The 24,481-nt window shown below is 34.8% G+C and overlaps 2 protein-coding genes across 2 annotated transcripts in view; one reads left to right on the forward strand and one right to left on the reverse strand.

Moving 5' to 3' along the window:
• Positions 1-12,589, forward strand: part of FGF7 (fibroblast growth factor 7) — a 69,818-nt gene extending 57,229 nt beyond the window's left edge. Inside the window, exons 3-4 of the mRNA XM_045822331.1 lie at positions 10,257-10,360; positions 11,473-12,589. Of these exons, the coding sequence (XP_045678287.1) occupies positions 10,257-10,360; positions 11,473-11,667 (299 nt within the window). The 3' untranslated portion in view covers positions 11,668-12,589. The remainder of the gene's footprint in view (positions 1-10,256; positions 10,361-11,472) is intronic.
• FAM227B (family with sequence similarity 227 member B) overlaps positions 1-24,481 on the reverse strand; it is a 189,486-nt gene that overhangs the window by 125,753 nt on the left and 39,252 nt on the right. The gene's annotated exons all lie outside the window — the stretch shown is intronic.

A 24,481-nucleotide genomic window follows, 5' to 3' on the forward strand; every position in this document is an offset into this window, starting at 1 on the left:
TATAATATGTACTTTTTTTGCCCAAATTTTTTAGGGAAAAATAAGGATGCACATTATACATAGGTATAATGATTACATACCACGGGTATAATAATGGGCATAATAATCCCATGTGTAATGTGCACAAAATGTGGGCACACATTATACATGGCAAAAATATGGTAGTTAATATATTAGGTTGAATTAAGAAATTTAAGTCAATCCTTCTCAAGAAATTATATGTGTACTAACAAGAAGTTTTCAAGGTGTTGGGGGATTAATTTAACTAAAGGCACAAAAGAATCTTTTTCAACTTCCATACAGTTTTTAAAAAATCAATTATATATTTTTCCAGCTTTATCAGATATAAAGCTTAGTGATTAGAAAGATGAGAAAAATTTGCTCATGATCTACTTTACTCATCCTTAGTTTTTTACATTCCATTATTTAATCAAATCATGATTGTTTTCGCTATTACATAAATATTTTCACTCATTGTCATATGCTGTTAAATGTATAACCTTAACAGGCACACTTTTTATTATATCAAAACTCCAAAATAATTTAGTGATTGAAAATATTTTTTAAATGATGGAGAAATTATATTACTGTGGCTTATGTATGTATTAAAGAAAATAATGAAAAATATTCTGTCTTAGACTACCTAGATCTATACTGGTTTGGTTCTTCTTGGGAAGCCGGTTTTAAGTAAACAACATAGCTGGTGAAGAGTCTGGAATCCATGCTGAATGAGGCACGGCTGGGGAAACTACAGAAACTTTGCTTGATGATGTGCAGGGCCAGTATCTTCATCTCTTTGAAGGGCTTTTATGTGGAAAAGGCATTGATTTATTTTATGCACACACAAACATATACACATTTAGTAACACCTAGGATCAGAGCAACCTATGAATGTAATGAGCCACTTCAAAATTGGTGATGTACAATTGGACAAAACGAGATAACCAACATAAGACAAAAGACAGGCATTGCATCAGTAAAAAAAAAAGAAATAGAATATTTAATAAATAATGTTGGAAAACTAGCTAGCTATTTTCAGGAATAAAATATCAGTTTAGAATTTCATCTCACACCATATCCCAAATGAGCTGCAGGTGAATTTAAGAGATATACTTAACATTAAAACTATAGAAGCTGGAACAAAATGTATTTCCAGTGAAATAAGCAAAGATTTTTAAGCATAAAAATAATATAATAAATTAGCAAAAATGATCTATAGATATATTACACAAAAATAATCATTTTCAGAGTAGTGCAGGATTAGACGAACAGCAAGGATTAGGGACAGAACAAGAGACATCAAGTGTGCCAAAAGACACACAGAAGAAAGTTACACTTATTAAACAAAACTCTTGGATTTGGCACTTAGGAGGTCATTGATGACCCTGAAGAGAGAATGCCAATAAAGAAATTAGAAGTTAGAATACAAGAGTTAAATTGAGAACTGAGCTTTACTCTATCCATTAAAGAAGTGTGGTGCTAGCAAAAAGGAAGTGGGGAGCCTTTTGAAAAGGTTTCAGTGTGAAGAGCAGGGGCAGTCTATCCAACTGGCCCACAGGAAAAGAGCCTAGAGCCTATGAAAACTTCCAGGTCTTACAAGTGTATATGAAAACCTTAAAATTTGATATTGGCAATAAAATTTGAAAAGAAAATTAAAACAGAGATGAGCAAATATTTAACATATAAAATATATCTTTTTTCATAACACTTGAAAATAATTTGATAATATATTTTCACTTTATAAGAATTCCTAAGAATGCATAATATTTACAGAAAAATATATAGCTAATGGTGAATTCGATGAATTCCTTTAGGCCAAATAATTTCAAAAGAAAGTTTATATAAAACTTTGAAATAATTATAAAACATTGTATCTAATGAGAAATATGTGTGCATTTTAATGTTTGGCCTATGTAGAGTGGTCTCAGGAAATAACAGTACCTAGGGTCTATGAAAGTCTTAAAACATCCCTGATAAAGAGTAAAAATTGGAAAATGGACTTCTGTTGTTAAAAAGCAAGGGAGAGAAGGACAGAAGATGTCCACGAGAGATGAGGAGGAGACAGAATCAACAGTTTGCTGTTCTTCGAGGGCAATTCTTCTGAACTTAAAAGAGCAAATACACATCCACAATAATAACTAGAGCAATTACATTCAGGATGTGCAAAAAATGTAACACTGATACAGGGTTTTAATAAGTTAAAAATACAGCACATATTTAGAAAAATTGTTTGTTATCCTTGCAAGTCAGTGTGCAAAAATCATAGCTTATTCTTTAATTAAAACCATACTACTGTTAAACTAGTAACCAAGCTGACCAAACATGAATGTTTTACATAGTTTTACATGAATGTTTTACTATTTACTTACATAATTTAGTTACAATATGCAACTTGATACTTTTAAATGTTGTTAAGAATTTCTCCAAACAACATTTTGGAGCACATGGAGCATTTCTGTATGCTATGCCATGAAATTTTAATTTTTAAGCCCATGTATATACAGAGTTATAAAAAATAGCCAAAGATTTTCAATTCATAAATATAAGGGCACAATATATGAAGTACAGTCAAACTACAACTAAACAGACAAGAAAAATAGAATTAATTTAGAAAAGCTCTTTTCAAACTTTTTAGTCTTGAGACTCCTTTAGACTCTTAAAAGATGTTGAAGATTTCAAAGAGCTTTTTCATATGGGCTATAGGTCAACGTGAACATCAACTGACAGCACTGACATAGGAAGAAAGCTGGGCTTGCATAGTTCCTGTGATGTTCTCTTTTTATCTACACTGCACATCCAATTAGTTTTCCTAAAACACAATTTATATCCTCAGATTTTCTAATTTCAAACTTCTAATGACTCTTCATTGTCTGCAAGTAAAAGTTAAAATTCCTTAAATTGACAATAAAGGCCCTAAACAATTGAGTTGTAACTCCTTTTCTACCTTCTCTTACTACTTAGATATACTTCCTGCTCCAGACAGCTGTAGTTTCAATCTTCTGAACAAGAATTTGGAATCTTTGCCCAAGTGGCTGTACACACACTTTTCTCTTGCAATTAGCATGGTGTTCCCACCCCGTGTTTCCATTTCACCTATTTCAACCTTACTCATCCTTCAAGGTCTCATTCAAGCTTTCCGTGTGCCTCAAACCCTCCCTTGATCTCCTAGGATACACAACACCTCTTTCTTCTGAATTTCTATTGAAGTGATCTCTATCCTATTCTTTTTAGCAATTGGCATACTGCTGGGTATCATTCATTTTCTTTTTCTGTATGAAGAAAAAATTCTACCTGAATTTTGATATATCTTTTATTCATGTCCATATATTTTGATGACATCACAATTAAAGTAATCAGATCAGTTTTCTAAAATATGACTGGACCTCGGCTATTTTTCCATCCCAATGCACCTGAGACATACCACACATGCACAAGTGTAGGAGTAGTCTGTATGTAGAATATTTGTATTTCCTACACTTCCCAAAGCATGTTTTCATTATAACCGTACTCCTTATAACTGTCCATATTTCACAAAGAGAAGTCATCAACTTGGTAGGCAGATCTTATTCCATCACTGAAGACAAAATGACAGTAACTGATAACAAACCCTAGATGTACTACATATTTGGAAAAAAAAATAAGTCAAAAAATGCCAGTATAAATAGTGTCTCACACACTCAATCATATTAAATTGCTAATTAAAATCTAGACTGTATTTTTAACTAATAGACTGCTTTTAGAACAGTTTTAGATTTACTGAAAATTGAGTTGATAGTAGTTCCCATTACACCCCAAACTCCCCTCACAGTTCATTTATTATCAGCATCTTGCATTAGTATGGTAAATTTGTTAAAGCTAATGAGCCTGTTATAATACATATTGTTAGTTATGTCCACAGTTCACACTAAAGTTTACTCTTTGCCTTATGTAGTTCTATGAGTTTAGATAAGTGCATAAATAACATCATGTATCCACTATTACAGTATCACACAAAAGTTTCACTGCCTTAAAAATCCTGTTCTTCACATTTCCATCCCTTCTCACCTTTCCCCAATCCCCTGGCAACCACTGATCATTTTACTGTTGATATAGTTTAACCCTTTCCAGAATGTCACACAGTTGAAATCACACAGTCAGTATACAGACTTTCAGACTGATTTATTTCTTTTAGCAATATGCATTTAAGGTTCCTCCATGCTTTTTTTTGGCGGGATAGTTCTTTTCCTTTTATTGCTTAAAAATATTCCAAAGTATGACTTACCACAGTTTGTTTATCCATTCATATACTGAAGAACATTTGTTTGCTTTTGGTTTTGGCAATTATAAATAAAACGCTGCTGTAAACCTTCATGTTCAGGTTTTTGTGTGGACATGAGTTTTCAGATCAATTGGGTAAATACCCAAGGGCAGGACTACTGGATTGCATGATGAGAGTATGTTTAGTGCTCCCTATGAAACCGCCAAACTGTCTTCCAAAGTGGCTGTACCATTTGCATTTCCACTAACAATGAATGAGAGTTCTGTAAGAACCCACAAACACCAATCCAAAAGAACATATGCACCCAGTGTTCATAGCAGCACAATTTACAATAGCCAAGTGCTGGAAGAAACCTAAGTGCCCATCAGTAAATGAGTGGATCAAAAAACTATGGTACATTTACACTATGGAATACTACACAGCTGAAAGAAAGAAGGAGCTCCTACCCTTTGCGACAGCATGGATAGAACTGGAGAGCATTATGCTAAGTGAAATAAGCCAGGCAGTGAAAGACAAATACCATATGATCTCACCTTTAACTGGAGCCTAATCAACAAAAGAAAAAAGCAAGCAAATATAACCAGAGACATTGATATTAAGAACAATCTGACACTAATCAGAGGGGAGGTGGGAGGGGATAATGGGGGGAAGGGTTTTCAGGAACAACTACAAAAGACATATGGACAAAACCAAGGGGGGGTGTGTGGAAGCAAAGGATCAAGGTGGATCTGGCTGGGGTGGGGAAGAGTGATGGGGGGTTAATGCAGACAACTGTAATTGAACAACAATAAAATAATTTAAAAAATAAAATTCATTAAGTTGAAAATATAAATGAATGAGAGTTCCGGCTGCTCTGCATTCTTTTCTGCATATGGTGTTGTCAGTTTTTAAGATTTTAGTCATTCTAATAGTTGTACAGTAGTATCTTGTTGTTTTAATTTTCCATCCCATAACGACATATGATGTTGAACAGATTTTCAGATGCTTATTTGCCATTGTATATCTTCTTTCATGGAGCATCTGCTCCGATCTTTTGCCCACTTTTGAACTGGGTTGCTTGTTTTCTTATTGCTAAATTTTAAGAGTTTTGTTTTGGACATACTGGCTGTACTTTCTTGTATATACTTTAATAGAGTAATAAATGGAATCTATAGCCTTAAATGTAATACAAATATATAAAGGTTAAGATTTCCCATTCAACAATCCAAGCTTGAGAGAAAGTCACAAGTTATTTAATATTGAAAATGGTTTCTTTCTTTGTCGATACCAATTCTTACTTAGTGTGCCCAGAAAAGTATATTTAAAATGGTCAAGGACAGCCCCAGCTGGTATGGCTCAGTGGATTGAGAGCTGGCCTGTGAACCAAAGGGTCACTGGTTTGATTCCCAGTCAGGGCACATGCCTGGGTTATTGGCCAGGTCCCCAGTAGGGGTCATGCAAGAGGCAACCACACATTGATGTTTCTTTTCCTTTTTCCCTCCCTTCCCCTCTGTCTAAAAATAAATAAAATCTTTAAAAAATAAAAAAAATAAAATGGTTAAGGACAAATTTCAATGTTCCGGTTGGCCTAATAACCATTAAACAGTTGCCTCCACTTATTTTCAACTTAAAAATTATTTTTAGTTATCATGCTAGCACATATATGTTAATATATACCCCTTCCAAACTTTTAAATATAAAGCTTAAAAGATTCAGGAAAAAGAAATATTCAAGGAACTGGGGTAGGGGTGACTTCTGTGTGATGAGATATGAAAATTTTTTTCTGCTATCAATTCATGAAAAGACATGGAGGAACCTTAAATACATATGACTAAGTGAGAGAAGTCATTCTAAAAAGACTACATACTATATGTTTCCAACTATGTAACATTCTGGAAAAAGCCAAACTATGAAAACAGTAAAAGATCAGTGGTTGCCAGGGGTTGGGTATGAGGAGAGAAGGATGAAAAGGCAGAGCACTGAAGATTTTTAGGGCAATAAAATTACTCTGTATGATACAATAATGACAGGTATATGTACAAATCAATAGAATGTGTACCACCAACAGTAAACCATAATGTAAATGATGGACTCTGGGTGATAGTGATGTGGCAGTGTAGGTGCATCAGTTGTAACAAATGTACCCTCTGGTGAGGGATGCTGACAATGGGGGAGCTGTGCATGTGTGGGGGGAGGGGTTGTGTGGGAGGTCTCTGTAACTTTCCCTCAATTTTGTTGCGAATCTAAAACTGAACTAAAATAAAAATTATTAATAAAATAAAAAATTTTAAATCAGGAACATTAAAACACTTTAGAATCATAAATCATGTTGGTAATAAGAACAAAGAACTGGCATTAATTTTTGAAATAAATTAGGGAAACACCTTAAATTCTGGAAATAGATGCTGGGTAGCTCTTTAAAAAAGTAACCTCCATGGGAGGTATACCAAGGTTCCTCATTCCTCATTGCAAGTATGAGTCAGGTTTAAAAAACAAATAAGCAAAATGGTTTAGGTAAGCTCATATGACTTCAACAGAAATTAATTACAGAAAAAAATTCAGGAAAGTCATTTTGGGCATTTTTCCTAGTTCGTACTGGTGACATACTAAGTAATGAATTGATACTATGGTTGACAATATTGTTAACAAAAGTATTGTTAACAAGGCTAAAGGCCAATGTACTTGACATGTTGTCTCATTTTTCATGTTCTGTTATGTGAGATGATCCTTTTCTTTTATCTATTTATTTTTTGAACTTTATCATTATGCTACCACAGTCACTAACAAATTGATGCACCCATGCAATATGCCTTCCATCTTTGGAAACAAATTTATTATGTTCCTTATACACATAATCTTCTCTTAAATATGAATCCAGACCAACAAAAAGACTAAGTTTTATATTTGACTCCTACGAGGCAAGGATATACAATAGACCAAAAAAAAAAACAGGTACAATTCACTTGCTTGGTTGATTAGCTAACTTAATATTGGCATGTTATATATTTTTATATTATATTTTCTGAGCGACTGCCTGGCTTTTGGTTTGGAGGGCAGGGTACCATAAACAGTGAATTCTGCAGGTCTTTGCGGATGTGTAGGAACATCACTTCCCCATTCTGTACTTGAACTTTATTTTTTTCATTCTGGGGTTTTCTTGAATAAAAGAGGAGAAAACAGACTAGAAAGTCAGGGTTGAGGGGTTATTGACTCTGCCAACACTACTTAATGCTCTTCCAGGTATTCTACTTTTAAATCTGTTGATTTTCTAGTGAAAGATATTTTTTAAATACATCAAACAATTAAGAACATTCCTGAATCAGGAACCTTATCATTTGCAAGTCTATTGTAATACCAAGTAAGGATAGAATCTTTAAAGATTGAACCTTTTCATATGCTTATTTGCCATCTGTGTATCTATTTTGATAAGCTATTGGTTCAGATAGCTCCCTTTTGAACTGGGTTGTTAGAAACCTGAAGTTCTTTGGTAGCCTGAATCCCAATATGTGGAGGGGTACAATTAACAATGTTCCTTACTTACTAAGTGGTGACACTTGACAGAGGGCAATAAAGATAAAATGAGCAATGGACAGGCAGGGGACAGAGACCACAGGGGTTTGGAAATGGGACAATAGGAACATACTGTCACTACTGGACCCGAAAGGGAAGATGTCTACATGTCATAATTAGCAATGCCTCTATCAAGTTATATTGTCGGACAGCTGGCCTATTAAAGACAAGTCAGCGAACATTACAGATTCCATTCCCTAGTTACAACTGAGTATGAAAGACATCCTAAGCCTATTCATCAGTACTTTTCTAAGAAAAATATATAATATTGAATAAAGGGAGGAAAAGCAGGAGTAAATGGACTTGAAAATAAAGAAAACACTGACTTCATATCATTTTACACTGGTAAGATCTTTAGAAACCAACTGTTTCATACATCTTTAAATAGATGTATTTACTCAATTTTGAAGGTATTGCAAATATGAGTATGTTAAATCAGTGAATTTCTTCAGTATGATTCATTATATTAGTTCACATTTAACCTAATCAGACTCTGTGGCATAGTAAATTATTTCCCATTGGTATTCCTTCAATGAATACAGAGAAGAGCCAGTCACCAGACAGAGTGCTCCAAGAGGGCTGGTTTGTCTCTGAACCAACCTGGCACCGAACCGGCTCACAGTGAGGATTTGCTAAACGCTGCACAAATGCATCAGCACCACAGCCTTCATATGCTTGCAAACTATTGCTAGAATTTCCCTTAACTTCCTCTTCAGGGCTCCGTTTTCCAAAACAATTTTTTTCTCTTTCACTTAAGGTATATTTACAGATGTGTTTGCTGCTTATATTAGATTTTTAACTTCTGGAATTCAGAAACCAGGGCTATTTTTCTTAATTTGTACCCTAAAATTATAGTATAGTACTATGCATTCTGACAATGCTTCATGAACACTTAAAAAGAGTAATATCGATTTTTTTTGCATTTTCTTTGTAGACCCTTATTCTAGATGAGCAGCTGCAGAATGCTCATCTGGAGCCCCGACAAGGGCCAAGTGTGGGAGACTGAAAAATGGCTTCTGTACACAGCACATGTGTGTGGCAGATGACAAATATTAACTGGGCTGCATCAGTCCCAGTGAAGGGGGTAACAATTTTATCCTCCAAACAGGAAAACTGAATTGAAAGAATAAGTAAGAGAATGAAGTAGAGGCATGGAGTAAAACATCAGATTTTCCTTTAATTAAATGAATATCTTAGAATACAGCTTTGGGAGTCTCAATGTGTTCAGATAATATTCACTTGGAATTTTCTTTGTATTGTGCAAGGCACAGGAAAGGGAATGTCCCTTGTTTGCATCTTCATGTTGAAAGTATCATTAACAGCAATTACATAAAAAGGTTCACTAAACTTTTAATTCCAAAATCAATTTTTAAAATTTCTTAAGGTTTTACTGTATTTAGTATGAGCCACTAAAATATAGCACACATGTAAAAGATATATAATAAAAATAATAGGTTAACAATCTCGTGGTAACTATAATACATGCTTTGTAAAACTAATTTCAACAAAGATGAAACAATCAATTGGAAAGGTATAGATTTATAAAATAACATATGAGGAGGATTCATAATTTGGTTTTAAGTTATCTTTTCATGTATCAAAAAACTGACTATTAATTTTTTTGAAGGCTAGGCTCTGTTTACCATCATTTACAATTGCTTTAACTGGATCTTTATTCAATTTCAGTATATTCAAGAGATATTCTGTTAGCACTAATTTTTAAGACAAATTTTAAGTAGAAAAGTTAAGATGTTAGCTTATTATATACTGTTATAGTATTACATAATGATTAAGAAACAGGCCATCTGGGTTCAAGTACTACTTCTGCCACTTACCAGCTAGGAGAATTTGGGCAAATTACTAAATTTCTCTATGCCTAAGTTTCTTGATCTGTAAACTGGGTATAAGAAGAGCACATGTCTCCATAGTCTTGGTGATAAGTAGATGGGTTAACACATAAGCACTGGAACAATTCTTAGCATGTGGTATGAGTTCACTAAACTTTAGCTATTATTATTATTGTTATTATTTTTATAAATTAGAAATGTACAAAGCCAAAGGGGGTAGGATCAAGGGTGGGAGGCAGGGATGGGTGGGGTGGGGAGGAATAGAGACTATGTATTTGAACAACAATAAAAATAAATTAATTAATTTAAAAAAGAAATGTTACTCTAGAGGAGAAAAAGCTAAGCTCAAATATGTAACTATTTATTTCAATCCAGATACATATTTCCACAAAATAAAAAAATCAGTAGTTTGCACATACTTAATAAGAACTAGCAATCTGGCATTTGTATGCATGTGTTAAAGGGGGTTCGGGCTAATTAAATAATCATATTCATAATCTTAACAACTTACTAATAAGACAGAAATAAAGACAAATGGTCATTCTTGTATAACCTGCAAAGCTGAATGAATAACTGACATATCTTTCTGTGATTCCTTGCAGATATCATGGAAATCAGGACAGTGGAGGTTGGAATTGTGGCAATCAAAGGGGTGGAGAGTGAATATTTTCTTGCAATGAACAAGGAAGGGAAACTCTATGCAAAGGTATTAATAATTGATAGCTTAGCCTTAATTTTTCAAACTCATGTTTATCAAGAACATCTTTCCTTTCTGAAGAGTAAAAATGAAATTAATTTCTCTCTAATCTTATAATTTAATGATTTCATTACAATATTTTATATTCAAGCATTAAGAAAAATGTTTTTTGAATGAGTGGACAAATTGCTTAGCTCTCTGGACTTTGGTTTCTCCATCTGTAAATTGAGTAAAACTAATCTCTAAAAATTCTTCCAGTTCTAATAATCCATGTGCATTTTAGATACTTAAAATCTAAAACCTAAAATTTCTCTCTATCAGTAGTAAAGCCCTTTATGTTAAAGTTTACCCAATTTGTACATTGCTGACATAAAAATTCTTGGGAAAAAATTCAAAAATGTGTTTATCAACATTAATCTCAAAATCATGGACTTTGAACTGCAAGCATTCCCACTGTTCCCACTTTATTACAATGTGAAATATGGAACAGTTCATCCCACAGGAAAAAAAATTGATCTTCCTTTGTATTCCCACAGTTAGGCACAATACCTGGCACAAGCTAATTATATAAAAATACAGGTTTAACCAAAGAAATGAATGAGTAGTTGGATGGATGAACCAATAAATTAACTTTTCATTTTCCATCACTTCCATCACTTTCCATCACTTTCCATCACTTCCATCACTTTCCATCACTGTTTGGCAGACAGTGTAGAAAATGAAGAATGGTTGTGAAATACGTCTTTGAGCTGAGGGAGGCAGAAGCTGTGCTAATTATATCCAAGTCTCAGTGGTCAGGGATTGAGTGACTTGGGCATAGTAACATGAGAGCTGCTAATTAAGGGGAAATAGCTCCTAATATTAAAGAACAGTAGCAACTGACTGCCAAAAGCCACATGTTTGGAAATCTGTTGCATAACCAAATGTGTATCATTTTATCTTCTAAAAAAAACATTAAGATGTCATTTATTTTTGCAAATATGCGAACCTATATCTAATTAACTTCATTACACCCACCTCATATATGTTTTAGTTCTACTAAATATTACTGCTTCCTCTTTGTTTAATTGAGTCCCTCTAAAAATCATTTGGATAATGTCATTTGTTTGTTGTTTTAACAGAAAGAATGCAATGAAGATTGTAACTTCAAAGAATTAATTCTGGAAAACCATTACAACACATATGCATCAGCTAAATGGACACACAGTGGAGGAGAAATGTTTGTTGCCTTAAATCAGAAGGGGGTTCCTGTAAGAGGGAGAAAAACAAAGAAAGAACAAAAAACAGCTCACTTTCTTCCTATGGCAATAACCTAATTGTATATGGTATATAAGAAACCAGTTCCAGCAGGGAGATTTCTTTAAGTGGACTGTTTTCTTTTTTCTTCTCTTCTTTCCTTTCCTTTTCTCTTTCTTTTTTTTTTAAATAACCAAGAAAGGCTGGAAAACTACTGAAAAACTGATCAAGCTGGACTTGCGCATTTATGTTTATTTTAAGAGACTGCATTAAAGAAAGATTTGAAAAATAAACACAAAAATCAGATTTAGTAACTAAAAGTTGTAAAAAATTGTAAAACTGGTTGTACAATCATGATGTTAGTAATAGTAATGTTTTTTCTTAAATTAATTTACCCTTAAGAGTATGTTAGATTTGATTATCTGATGATTATTTAAATATTCCTATCTGCTTATTAAATGGCTGCTATAATAATAATAATGCAGATGATGTTATATAAGATGTGTCAGACCCGAAGGCTGCTGGAATGACTTGTCAGATAATCAAGCCAATGCTAACTATGGAAGATGAGCAGTATTTGAAATGCTTTCTAGTAAAAAGTCATAATTCATTCAAACACTGATCAGAAAAGAAGAAATATTCTCTCAAAAATTCTATTATGAAATTAAATCAAATAGGTAGTTGTATAAAAGTATATGATTAGAACATTTTTTTGTGCTTATTAACAGGAACAAAATTTGTAATGCTGCTCAAATTGAAAGGGTATTGCTACAAGGGTATTTTCAAAAATCTTGTGTATAAATAGCAATAATGATGATAATACTGTACTTCATCTCACTTGCCACAAAATAACATTTTATAATCCCTGAAAGTTAAAATTCAAGTAATATAATCTATCTTTTGTATAATTCATATTCAGGAATATGGCTTTTAATAATGTTTTCCCCACAAATAATCATGCTTTTTCGGTGGTTATAGCATTAAACTCTATTTTAAGTTGTATATGAACTTTATTGTTTTGTTAAGTTTATGTTATTTATAAAAAACAACCTTAATAAGCTGTATCTGTTTCATATGCTTTTAATTCTAAAGCAATAACAAAACAGGCTGGCTCAACTGCAAGTTCCCCTCCTCCTCGTGACCAGCACTAAGTCCAGTACACAACACATGGGCCAGCAAATCCTGGATGACAGACAAAAACGACAGCCTGCAGCAATTCTTACAATAGATGTCTCACAGGGAACAATGCAAAAATGTGAAATATGTTTTGCCACATACTCTTGTCAATTAGAATTGAATCATGTAAGTTAAAAGAACTTACAGAATTTAAAGTTAGACTACATTTGAGTTTATCAGTTGTACCATATTTTAAAAACATGCATATTTCAAGTTAGTATAATTTTTCTAATCTCTAGAAATCTTGACATTCAGAGTATGGCAGCATCAAAAGTTGCTTCCCTGTTAGATTGTGCAAGAGCACAATGCCCAAAAACAGACTCTTGAAGCCCTCAATATCAAAATGGCTATAGATAATGTACTTATCAGAAAAATAAATTTACACATAACTCTTCCATTGGCAGATTTTGGTAGTGCTTTATATATTCATTAATAGGAGGTCAACAATTGATACAAATTATACTATTGATATGCTCACCATGATGGTTTTAAATTTAAAATACTTGTCATTCAATATCCTTTGTTTTATATAAATATTACTTGGTAATGCATTCATAGAAGAGAGATACATGAAATGGCTAAATGAATAGAAATGACAGATTCAATTGATTTTCTTGTAGCTCACCTACATGACCAGGCTGCAAGAAGCTAGAAAGAACCACTCTTTCTCAGACATACTCTGGGGAGGTGCCATGATATTTTTCACTGTCATCTGACTCAAGGACCTTACTAGCATAGGTTCCCGGATCAGGCTTCTGTGAATGGAGTCTTGTGAATGTGTGAGGGCAGAAGAGGACCTATGTGTTTTATATTTATCTCTTTAGTACCTAGCAGAATGTCTGTCCATAATCAATTTTTATATAGATTGAATTACTGTTTGAGTATCAAAGAAAATTCATAATTAGATGAATTTTATTTCATTTTTATTTTTACTTTTGTAAAATATATTTTATTGATTATGGTATTACAGTTTTCCCATTTTTTTCTCCCTTTTATTCCTCCCCCCCTCCATTTCTTCCCTTAGTTCATGTCCATGGGTTGTACATATCAGTTCTTTGGCTTCTCCATTTCCTACACTATTCTTAACTTCCTCCTGTCTGTATTGTACCTACCATTTATGCTTCTTATTCCCTGTACCTTTTCCCCCATTCTCCCCACTCCCCTTTCCTACTGATAACCCTCCACGTGATCTCCATTTCTGTGATTCTGTTCCTGTTCTAGTTGTTTGCTTATTTTGTTTTTGTTTTTGTCTTTTTTAGGTTCAGTTGCTGATAGCTGTGAGTTTATTGTTATTTTACTGTTCATATTTTTGATCACCTTCTTTTTTTAGATAAGTCCCTTTAACATTTCATATAATAAGGGCTTGGTGATGATGAACTCCTTTAACTTGACCTTATCTGGGAAGCACTTTATCTGCCCTTCCATTCCAAATGATAGCTTTGCTGGATAGAGTAATCTTGGATATAGATCCTTGCTTGTCATGACTTGGAATACGTCTTTCCAGCCCCTTCTTGCCTGCAAGGTTTCTTTTGAGAAATCAGCTGATAGTCTTATGGGAACTCCTTTGTAGGTAACTGTCTACCTTTTTCTTGCTGCTTTTAAGATTCTGTCCCTCTCTTTAATCTTGGGTAATGTAATTATGATGTGCCTTGGCGTGTGCTTCCTTGGGTCCAACTTCTTTGGGACTCTCTGGGTTTCCTGGACTTCCTGAAAGTCTATTTCCTTTGCCAGATTGGGGAAGTTCTCCTTCATTCTTTTTTCCAATGGGTTTCCAATTTCTTGCTCTTCCTCTTCTCCTTCTGGCACCCCTATGATTTAGATGTTGGAACATATAAAGTTGTCCCAGAGGTTCCTAAGCCTCTCCTCATTTTTTTGAATTCTTATTTCTTTATTCTGTTCTGGTCAAGTGTTTATTTCTTCCTCCTGCTCCAAATCATTGATTTGAGTCCACTTTTCTTTCCCTTCCTGTATGGTTCCCTGCACATTTTTCTTTATTTCACTTTGCATAGCCTTCACCTTTTCCTCTAATTTGCAGGACAACCCACATCACTGTGTTGTGGTGCTGTAGGTGGGGGAGGGGTCTGAGAGGGAACAGTGTTGCTTGCTCGACTCTCTGACTCTCTTCCAGCTTTCAGTCACTTCCCCCACTACCCACAAGCAAATTGGGCCCTTCTGGTGCTGATTCCCAGGCAGGTGTGTTTGAGTACATTTTAGGGCCCCGTGGGTCTCTCTAATGAACTCTCCTATGAGGCTGGTAGTTTATAACACTGCTACAACCCCCACAGATTTTTATAGTCAGAGGTTCTGAGGCTTTATTTTCCCACACCGAAACCCTGGGTTGAACAGTCTATCTCGCTCCCCAGTTGTTCCTTCTGGTTTATCTGCATGCAAATACGGGACTGCCTGATCCACAAGTTGCCATCTTGCCCGCCTGGTCCTCTAGCTGCTGTCTAGCTGCTGCCTAGACATGTGTCTTCCCTGCTTTTCCTACTGGTCTGAATAAATGTTTCTTCTTTAACTCCTTGGTTGCCGGACTTCCATACAGTTTGATTTTCTGGCAGTTCTGGTTATTTTTTCTTTTTAAATTTGTTGTTGTCCTTTTGGTTGTTCAAGGAGGCAAAAGTTAGGGTGAAATATGATTATATGAAATTTAAGCAGAAATAGTATATATGCACACAAGATACAAGTTGTTAGGACCTAATATTCTTTGACTATGAAGTTATGATCCAGTTTTACAGCAATGCTGAATTAAATAAACCAGTATTTAGCACTAATTCCAATCTGGTAGTGTTTCTAGAAGCACTTTTAATTATTTGTCCCCCATTTTTTACATTTATCATGCAAATTTTAGGAAATCTGCACCAGTTACATATCCTTTTACATATGCTTAGAATTTTAGAATCTTAGAACTGCAAGGGGCCTAAGTACCTCTTGCTCATATGCAGACCAGGAAATGAAGATGGTGATCCATCCAAAGTCATATAGCTGGGTAGGTAGAGATCTGTCACAAGAATCTGGGGCACTTAGAATGTGCTTCCTACTCTTAGACTGTTGGGATTACTATCTAGTGATCTCATTTAAAGAAATCTATTGAGATATGATCTTTATATTTCACATGAAAACATGACATGTTTTGGAAATTCACTTCATACACAATTGATTAGTCTATACCATGATGCTCTTACTCAAAAGAATGAAAAACTTATGCAATTTATAATCCTAATTCCTATTCAACACTTACATGCACCTCTTTATTTGCAAATGGAGAGCATTGTGCACAATATCCAGATAAACAGATTAACCTTTTCTTAAAATGGTCTTTCAAAGAGAATATTGTTAAATACATAGATTTCTAATAATTAGGAAGAAAAAATTAAGACTACAAATTGTTAGTCATAGAAGTGATAAAGATTTTTTTAATCCTCACCTGAGGAAATGCTTATTAATTTTAGAGAGAGGGGAAAGGAGGGTGAGACAGGGAGAGAAACATCACTGTGAGAGAGAAACATCAATTGGCTACCTCTCCCATGCACCCTAACTAGGAACCAAACCTGCAAGATAGGTAGGTATGTGTCCTGACTGGGACTGGAACCCATAATGTTCAGTTTGTGGGACAATGCTCCAACCAACTGAGCCACGCCAGCCAGGGCAAGAAGTTACATTCAATGCAATTAGTGAACCAAAATATTTTCACATAAAAAAGCTGAAATATAAATTGTCAGCCTTTGAGTTGGCTATAAATTAAACTTGATAAAAGAGCACACATGCTGCAGAAAAATTCTTACTTTCCTTCTCTGGAGTTGCACTTTTGGTTCTCCAGGGTGATAAAGAAAACAGAGATGGACTATGGGAACAACTGTGGTAAAAGCAACTCCATAATGACAAATACCCTAAATCAGTGCCTCTCACAATTTTCTACTGAAATGCCAATAATAGAGGTAGAGATGAGAGTCTAAGGTAATCCACCAAAGACATAATTTAAAAAAATATCCTCTCTCTTAAGACACATGTAAATTTTGCATTTTATTTCATAATACATTTGTGTTTGTTTTAATATGATATTGACAACAGTGAGTAAAAGTTATGCATCAGAAAGATGTACAAGGTTTATCACATGGCTTCATTTATACCACTACCCTAGTGCCATATACTTGGGCATGAATAAGACACAAGAGATCTGTACCCTCTTAGTCCAATTTACACACAGATGTCACATGGCTAAAGAAAACCAAAATGTTACTTAAAGTTCTCTAAGAACAAGGGCAATATTAAAAATATGTAACTATGTAGCATGAGTGGTTAATGGTCAATCAGAATATGAGGTCTGTCCAGAAGGTATCCAGCCATGTACTATGAAAAATAGAGACATTTACTGAAGAAGATACAAGATAAAAGAAACTTTGTACATAGGACAATGATACCTCAGTCCCCTTCAAAGTAGTCATCTTGGGACCTCACGCAGTTCTCCCAACAGCCATCAGCTAGCTGGCTCATTGATTTTCCTGAATCTCATTGATGGTCTGAAATCTTTTCCTTTTCAAAGGTAATTTTAGTTTGCAGAAAAGCCAGAAGTCTCAGGGTGCCAAATCTGGGCTGTGGGGGGTCTGAGTCACCTGGGTGATTTAATGTTCCACTAAAAAGCTCTATTTGAGACGTGATGCATGAGCAGGCATGTTGTTGTGATGAAGCTGCCAATCACCGGTTGCCCATAGCTGTGGCCTTCTGAATCATCCAAATAGTTTCCACAGAGGAATGTTCAAGCTTAACACAAAATTTCATGCCAATTCATTGCTCTATTTGCTCAATCATTTTGGATGCTATGGCCACCCAATATGCATGCTCACTCAATGGCATCTACCACCCCCGCTGACTAATACAGTGAAGTCGTCATTGTTCACACAGTGTATTCCAGTCCAGTCTCCTTGGTTGCCAGGTTACATGGATGTTGCACAAACAGTTCTTGTTATATTAACACTGGCTGGACTTTTTCTGGACAGACCTTGTATACCACTGATTTATCAGAATAGATGCAGATCATTGTGACTAACCTATTGGTACCAGATGATCATCAGCCTTACCCATTTCTATGATCACCCCAAAACAGAGTTTTCAGAGAATATTGAATTGGCCTCTGTGGTTAGTGTATCATAACATGAAATAGTTCATTAAAACTCAATGTCTAACTGTTTCAGTATTGTTGTCAGGCTACTTTATTTTACTTCTATATCTATTCAACTAAACAGCTGTTTTCAATGAAGGTGATGTTTCTTTAGGTTCACATATGGTCCCACTTATCCTCTTACTTTGAATGGTTTGTCGAGAAAATTTATTACTTTTGAGTTGAGGAGATTCGACAGGAAGCTAGAAATAATAAAGTCCTGGTTTCTTCCTAATAATACCTGTATTCACTCTCACCTGAGAAGATGGCTCTTTTTTTACTTTCTGATTATTGCATGACTTCAGTTTCTAAATCCTCATTATTAAATTTATAAGGAGTTATGCACATTTATATTCTAATAATTAAATGTGAGCTGAACAATAACATTTAGCTTGAAGATGGCAGATCTTTCTCTTGATCAATCCAGCCATGTCTTAGTTATCTATTGTTGTGTAACACATTATTTTATAAGTTAGTGGCTTAAACAGCAACTATTTATTACCCCATAGTTTATGTGCTCAGGAACCTGGGCATGTTTTCACTAGGTGTCACTAGTTACAATCTTTTACAAGGCTGCAAAAAGGTGTTGGCCAGGCCTGCAGACATCTACTATTATCTCAATGCTCAACGCAGAGAGGAATCCCCCTTAGATCCTTACTAGCTGCTGGCTCAAAACATCACTTCCTCACCACATGGGCCTCTCAATAGCATAACTTAAAACATGGCAGTTCGTTTCCCATAAAGCAAGTGATCAGAGAATGAGAGAGTATGCCTAAAAGGGAAGCCACTGTATGTTTATAACCTAATCTTGAAAGGAATGTTCCATCACTTCTGCTACACTCAAGGGTAGGAAGTTACATATGGGCACAACTACTAGAAAGCAGGGATCATTGGAAGCCATTTTAAGTCATAAACTGGATAGTTTTAAGGCCACTGCCACACACAGGGTTCTTTAGTGCCTCATAGGAGTAATTCATGGCTTTCCATGGTGAGCCATTCAGCAGAGAAAGAACTAGGTATATTCTGTGTGACAACATTCTTGATCTTTCCCTGAGGGATACTGTATAGTTTGTTCTCTGAGAAAAAATTTGAACCACAGTTCTGGACTGCCTCCAGCTTAAGTTATGCCTCCTCAGAGTCCTAATGGAGCTGTAAAACTAACCATATTACTTTGCCTCCACATGAAGGAAATGCCCTTGCCTTCAGAGCCAACCTGAAGATAATCCTCCCCTCCACTGCCCTGCCTCAAGACAGAAAGATCATAGATGCCAACCGAAATTCCTCAAGCCACAGTGAGTTTGGATGGTGGAGGCAATCAATCACAAGTTGCCCAAGACTATCTGAGGATAAGAAAACCCCTAAAGACTTGAAAATAATTGATTTTATTGCTAGATGTATACTGGAATTACCTGGGATTTTAAGGAAAATGATTTCTAGGCTCCCCCCTACCCAGGTCAGCTGCATCAGCGTATCCTGGATGGGGCCCAGGCAATGGTGTTTCTAAAACTTCCCAGGGAATTCTAATTAGCCTATGCATTGGAGAACGGTTGGCTACATGGGGCAGGGAGGGGGATGTCTCTTTAGGAACTATACCTGGTTCTTTATCTTTGATTCTTCCATAAACACCACAAGACTTATGCTGCTTTTTACCTAATTCCATACTTAGTGATTTTTGGATCCCTAGTTTTCCTAGATGCCTCCATGTTTTTGCTTTTCATGATTGAGGCTAAAAGGAAATGCAAACATGAGACAGACTGCATTGAAACAACCATGGAGTACAAGACGCCCAAGTCCCCCCTCCCCTACCCACCCCACAGTCCATTCTCAGACAGAACAGCTAGTTTGATTCTGTTAAATTATATTTCAGATAATGTAATTCTTGTGTTTAAAGCTGCAATTATTTTCCACATTACTCAAAAGAGAAGCCAAAGTTCTTCGAGTGGCTTATGGAGGTCATGAACAAAGTGATTAAAAACTTAAATGCTAAATTAGGTATGGGAAGACAACTGGAAAGAATAATAAAAATATAGAGTTATATGTTTAGATTGCTTGGTAAATATTGAAATCTCAGTCCATTTTAAAGAAATTCAAACTAGACATTGTAGATACTATTTGATGGGCAATATAATTATTAGAATAATACTCAGAGGAAAGGCCATAACCTTTCAGAAATTGACAGATGGACATATGTAATGTTTGAAATAAAAATTTTAAGGCTTGTATATATCAATTTAATGATTCCCCACTTTAATAACATTTTTCTACTAGTCAACAAATTAATGAATCTTCTAGATTGGATGAGAGGAATTCTACTTTACTCTTCTTTATTAAACTGATCTTCTATGGCTGGTTATTTTGGTTGTTTCAAATTTTTAACTAACATAAATATAAATTTTTTGTACATGCTTATTTATGCTTCTGATTATTTCTTTAAGATGACTATAAGAAATAGAAATATTGGACCAAAAATTCTTTTAAGAATGCAATTTGAAAAACTGATTTTCAGAAAACTTTTCTAAATATGTATTTTAACCAATAGTACATGGGAATGGATAAATATTCTTGCTGATATTTATGCTCAAAATTTGGTCAGCTTTTATTCTTGTCTCTGCTTCCCTTTGACTATCTAGTATCACCAAAACTCAGCTAGCGTCTTCTTTCTCAATATCTCAGATGCATGTTTCTTGGTTCTTCTTCAACCTCATCAGTGTCTAGACTCATGTTTAGAGGTTAGCCATTGTTCCCTAATCATTCTTCTGTCTCAAGTTCCTTCTCATCTTAGATGCTACCTAATTCCTTGGTCTTCCCTAAATGTGACTTTGGCTGTTTCAGTTGCCACTTAAAGAGCCCATGCTGGCTCCTTATATCCTACTGCATTTAAATTCCTTAAAATAGTGTCCAAAACTGTCAAACAATTGGCTCTACCTTACCTGTCCAATTGTCTCACTGCTCAACAAAAACCATAAAGTTTCCTTAGTCCATTGTGTTTATCTCATCACTAGGCCATTCATTTTACAGAGAAAGGATCTTATCTGTTTTGCTCCCATGCATATCTCAAAGTACCTTTAGCAGTGTCTGTCACAAAGTAAGCACTCAGTAAGTATTCAGTAAATAAATGGATAAACCACTTCCAGGTCAGTAACAGAATAATGAGCATACCTGACTATGAAGCATTATGTCAATGTTTAGGCACAATACAAATGTAGTTGCAACTGTTTTGTTCAAACTAGTGACTCTCAGAAGTATTATAATTCTTATTATTCACTTGTCATGACATTTCCATGTCACCCAACAGGGTATATTAATGCATTTTATAATACAATAAAACACATTGCTTTTTTATGCTATCCAGCCCCTCTGACCACTGCTACCAATTGATGACCAACATATCTGGGGCTGGGATTTGCAGGTCACCCTATGGGAGACCATGAAAAATTATCTTGAAAGCTAAATTAGTAATTAGAAAGTTACTTGGTGAGCACTGCATCAAAGTAAAGAGAGGTAAAATAGTTTTAAAAGATATATTACCTAAATTATTGTGAAACCAAGTTCACAAAGATCAAACCTGGAGAGTTCTGTAGAAATACTGCTGGTTTCTGTTTCTTTGGGCCACCTCTATCATATGCCACATGGTGTCTACCCCACTTGTGTTTATATAGTCTTTCTCCATACAGTGTAAAGTGCAACCAATAACAATATAATAATACAACTTTTGAATTATTACCACATTAGGAATTTATATTTCTGGTCATCCAGTGTCTTGGGAGTTTCCTCACTCTTTAGCCATGCAAATTTCTTGTTGCTTTTTTTTCAATGATGCATAATGAAAAGCATAATGCTGAGATTTTACTGGCTTAATTTTCAGAGGGCTACTTTATTGCCAAGTTTTAAGGTTTACTTTTTAATTGTCTCTAAGCATCAGTAACAGTGAAGTGGTGGCAAAATGACAGAGGTGTAAATTAAAGTTTAACTAGCTCATCCATCTGGCTAATACTTTATTTCTGGAACATGTCATTTGTTAAATATCAACTTGAACTTGTGTATGAGTAACTACTTTCTTTCTTTTTTAAATTTTTATCTCCCCATAGCACTGTGTGCAGTAATTGCACACAGGTACTTAAAAGCTACATGTTAACTGATTATAAGGATTTTTAAATTTGCTTGTGGTTTAAACTATAGTTTATAAAAATCATGAAGTCTGTTAATATTTTAACCTTAAAGTCCTGATAAAAAGGAAAAATTGGGTTTCAAAATTAGGGGAGAGGTATAAAAATATTTTTAAAAAGATCTTCATCTGAGTTTAAAAGGTTATATGGTATTGTTACCATAAGAAGAGAAATGAACATTAAAACTAGTCTTGTCTTTCACAGCCTGGCTTATTTCAGTGGGAATGGCTGGGGTATCAGGGAGTAGTGGGGAGAAAATGGAGACAACTATATTTGATTAACAATAAAAATGTAAAAAAAAACCCTAGTCTTGTAAATAATCTAACAATACACTGGTTAAGGGAAGTTGATTTGTAAATCCTGGGTCATTCCAGATACTTGCACTCAATAACTGCTTACATCCCAGTCCTAAAAAGGGAGATATGCCATTTTGTTTGGAAGGCAAATTTTAACTACCTGCTGTGTTTACTTCATTAAAAACAAAAAATGGAAAGTTCTCTTTGTTTAAAGTTCTGAAGAAAAGTTAATCCCACATGAAAGTAAGCATCTCAAATGTGAAGAAGAAAAAAATAGGTTTTAAATATGTTTTGGGTTAGAAGAAGCAATCTGAGACATCAGTATACATGGAGCATGAGTTATTTTATTCCTGAAAAGACACATGTGCACACATGCATGTATATGAGAGTATACTCATGTTTACCCAGGGTCTGCACTTGACCTGCCTTGGCGTTGCTACAGCACACAGATCAAGGTGTCAATCTCACAAAGGCAGAGATAGGGAGAGAACTATAGAGGGTAAAAGCTTTAAAATAACAAATCTAAGCTACCAGTCCCAGTTGCTAATACCGCCTCAATAGTCAACCACCACTTTGGAAGATTATTCAGCACCTACGGATACAAGTTATAGGGAAAGAAAATGTTAGACAAAAGGAATATAGAAAAAATCTATTCTAATTTTTTTTCAGGAGGAAAAATAAGGTTAAGAGGGGTTATATGACATGCTTATGGACATTCAAGTCCTTTATGTGCAAGTTAAATATATCAGACCCGAGGAAACATTAGAATCTGTTAAAAAAAACAACACCCCCCCCCCAAATCCAAACATACTTATGTCCTGAGTAAATAAATTATCTGAGTTTTATGTGTGGGGGATTCTTCACAGTGATGACTGAGTCCAGCTTGGAGATAGGCAACACAGAAAGTGTGAAACTGTTAAGTGGGATTTGGTAGTTCTCAGATGTCATGGGCCAGGCCCATTCACAGCAATTTCCTATAGAAGAGTGGTTCTCAAACTGTCCAGTCTCAGGGCCTGAATTGTCTTAATAATAACTGAAGACACCAAAGAACTTTTGTTTACATGGTTTTTGTATCTATTAGTATTTCATATACTAGGAATTAAAACTGATAAATTTTAAGCATTTATTAGTTCATTAAAAATAACTAATAAATTCATTTCATGTAAATATAAATAGCATATTTTTGGAAAAAGTATTATGTTCAAGAAAAAAGATTTGAGAGGAGTAACATTGCTTCTCACTTAAAGAATCTCTTACATCTGAGAGCAGGACAGGGGAGTTGCAGTACCTACTTCTGTTGGGATGTGATTTTTGAAGTGTATCTATATATTGAAGTATATAAAGAAAATCAAGTATCACACAAATCAATAGTTGGAAAAAGGAATATGTTAATAGCCTTTCCATATAATTGTGAATATTTTTTATTCTACTCCAAAACTTGAGAAGTTGTAGTTTCTTAACAGTGTGTAGCAATGTGGAATTTGAAACCACATCACTGTGCTTTGTGCCTTCCATTACATTAAAATCGGCTCAGCTGTCACACTTTCTAAAATCCATGTATAATTATTTTTAATATAATGCATTGATCATTTGGAAAATACTGGTTCAGTGAGTTATGCAAATTTTCTAAATGTTGCACACTTCTTTAACACACCATTAGAAATTCATATCACCACTGACCTATCAGGGAATCTTTAAGTATTGAAAAACTGTCAAGATCATAGTGGTGGATGTGAATTCTCCAAAATTTCTGTCTGACAGCTCAAATGTCATTATTGGCCATAGCAAACACACTTCATACACAAGGATTACTGCATTCTTCTTTAACTGTACGTCTATAGCACTCTTAGCTGTCCAAAATGTGTGCTCCCTCTTCCATTGTATAGAATTGTCACTATGTAGCAGCTTCCCAGCCAGTTTTTATTCGCTAGCCCTCTTCATGTCTAGGCATATCCATGGCTTGTTCTCACTCATGGCTTGTTGGATTTTAAGTGATGTGGATAACTTCTGAGCCAAGACTTTTAAGAGTGTACACCTATTCCCCTTTTTTTCTCCTGATGCAAATTACCTTAATAACTATGGGGTTCTACAACATGCT

The sequence above is a fragment of the Phyllostomus hastatus genome, unplaced genomic scaffold (genome assembly GCF_019186645.2).
Source record: "Phyllostomus hastatus isolate PE091 unplaced genomic scaffold, TTU_PhHast_1.1 phas_scaffold_501, whole genome shotgun sequence".
NCBI lineage: Eukaryota > Metazoa > Chordata > Mammalia > Chiroptera > Phyllostomidae > Phyllostomus > Phyllostomus hastatus.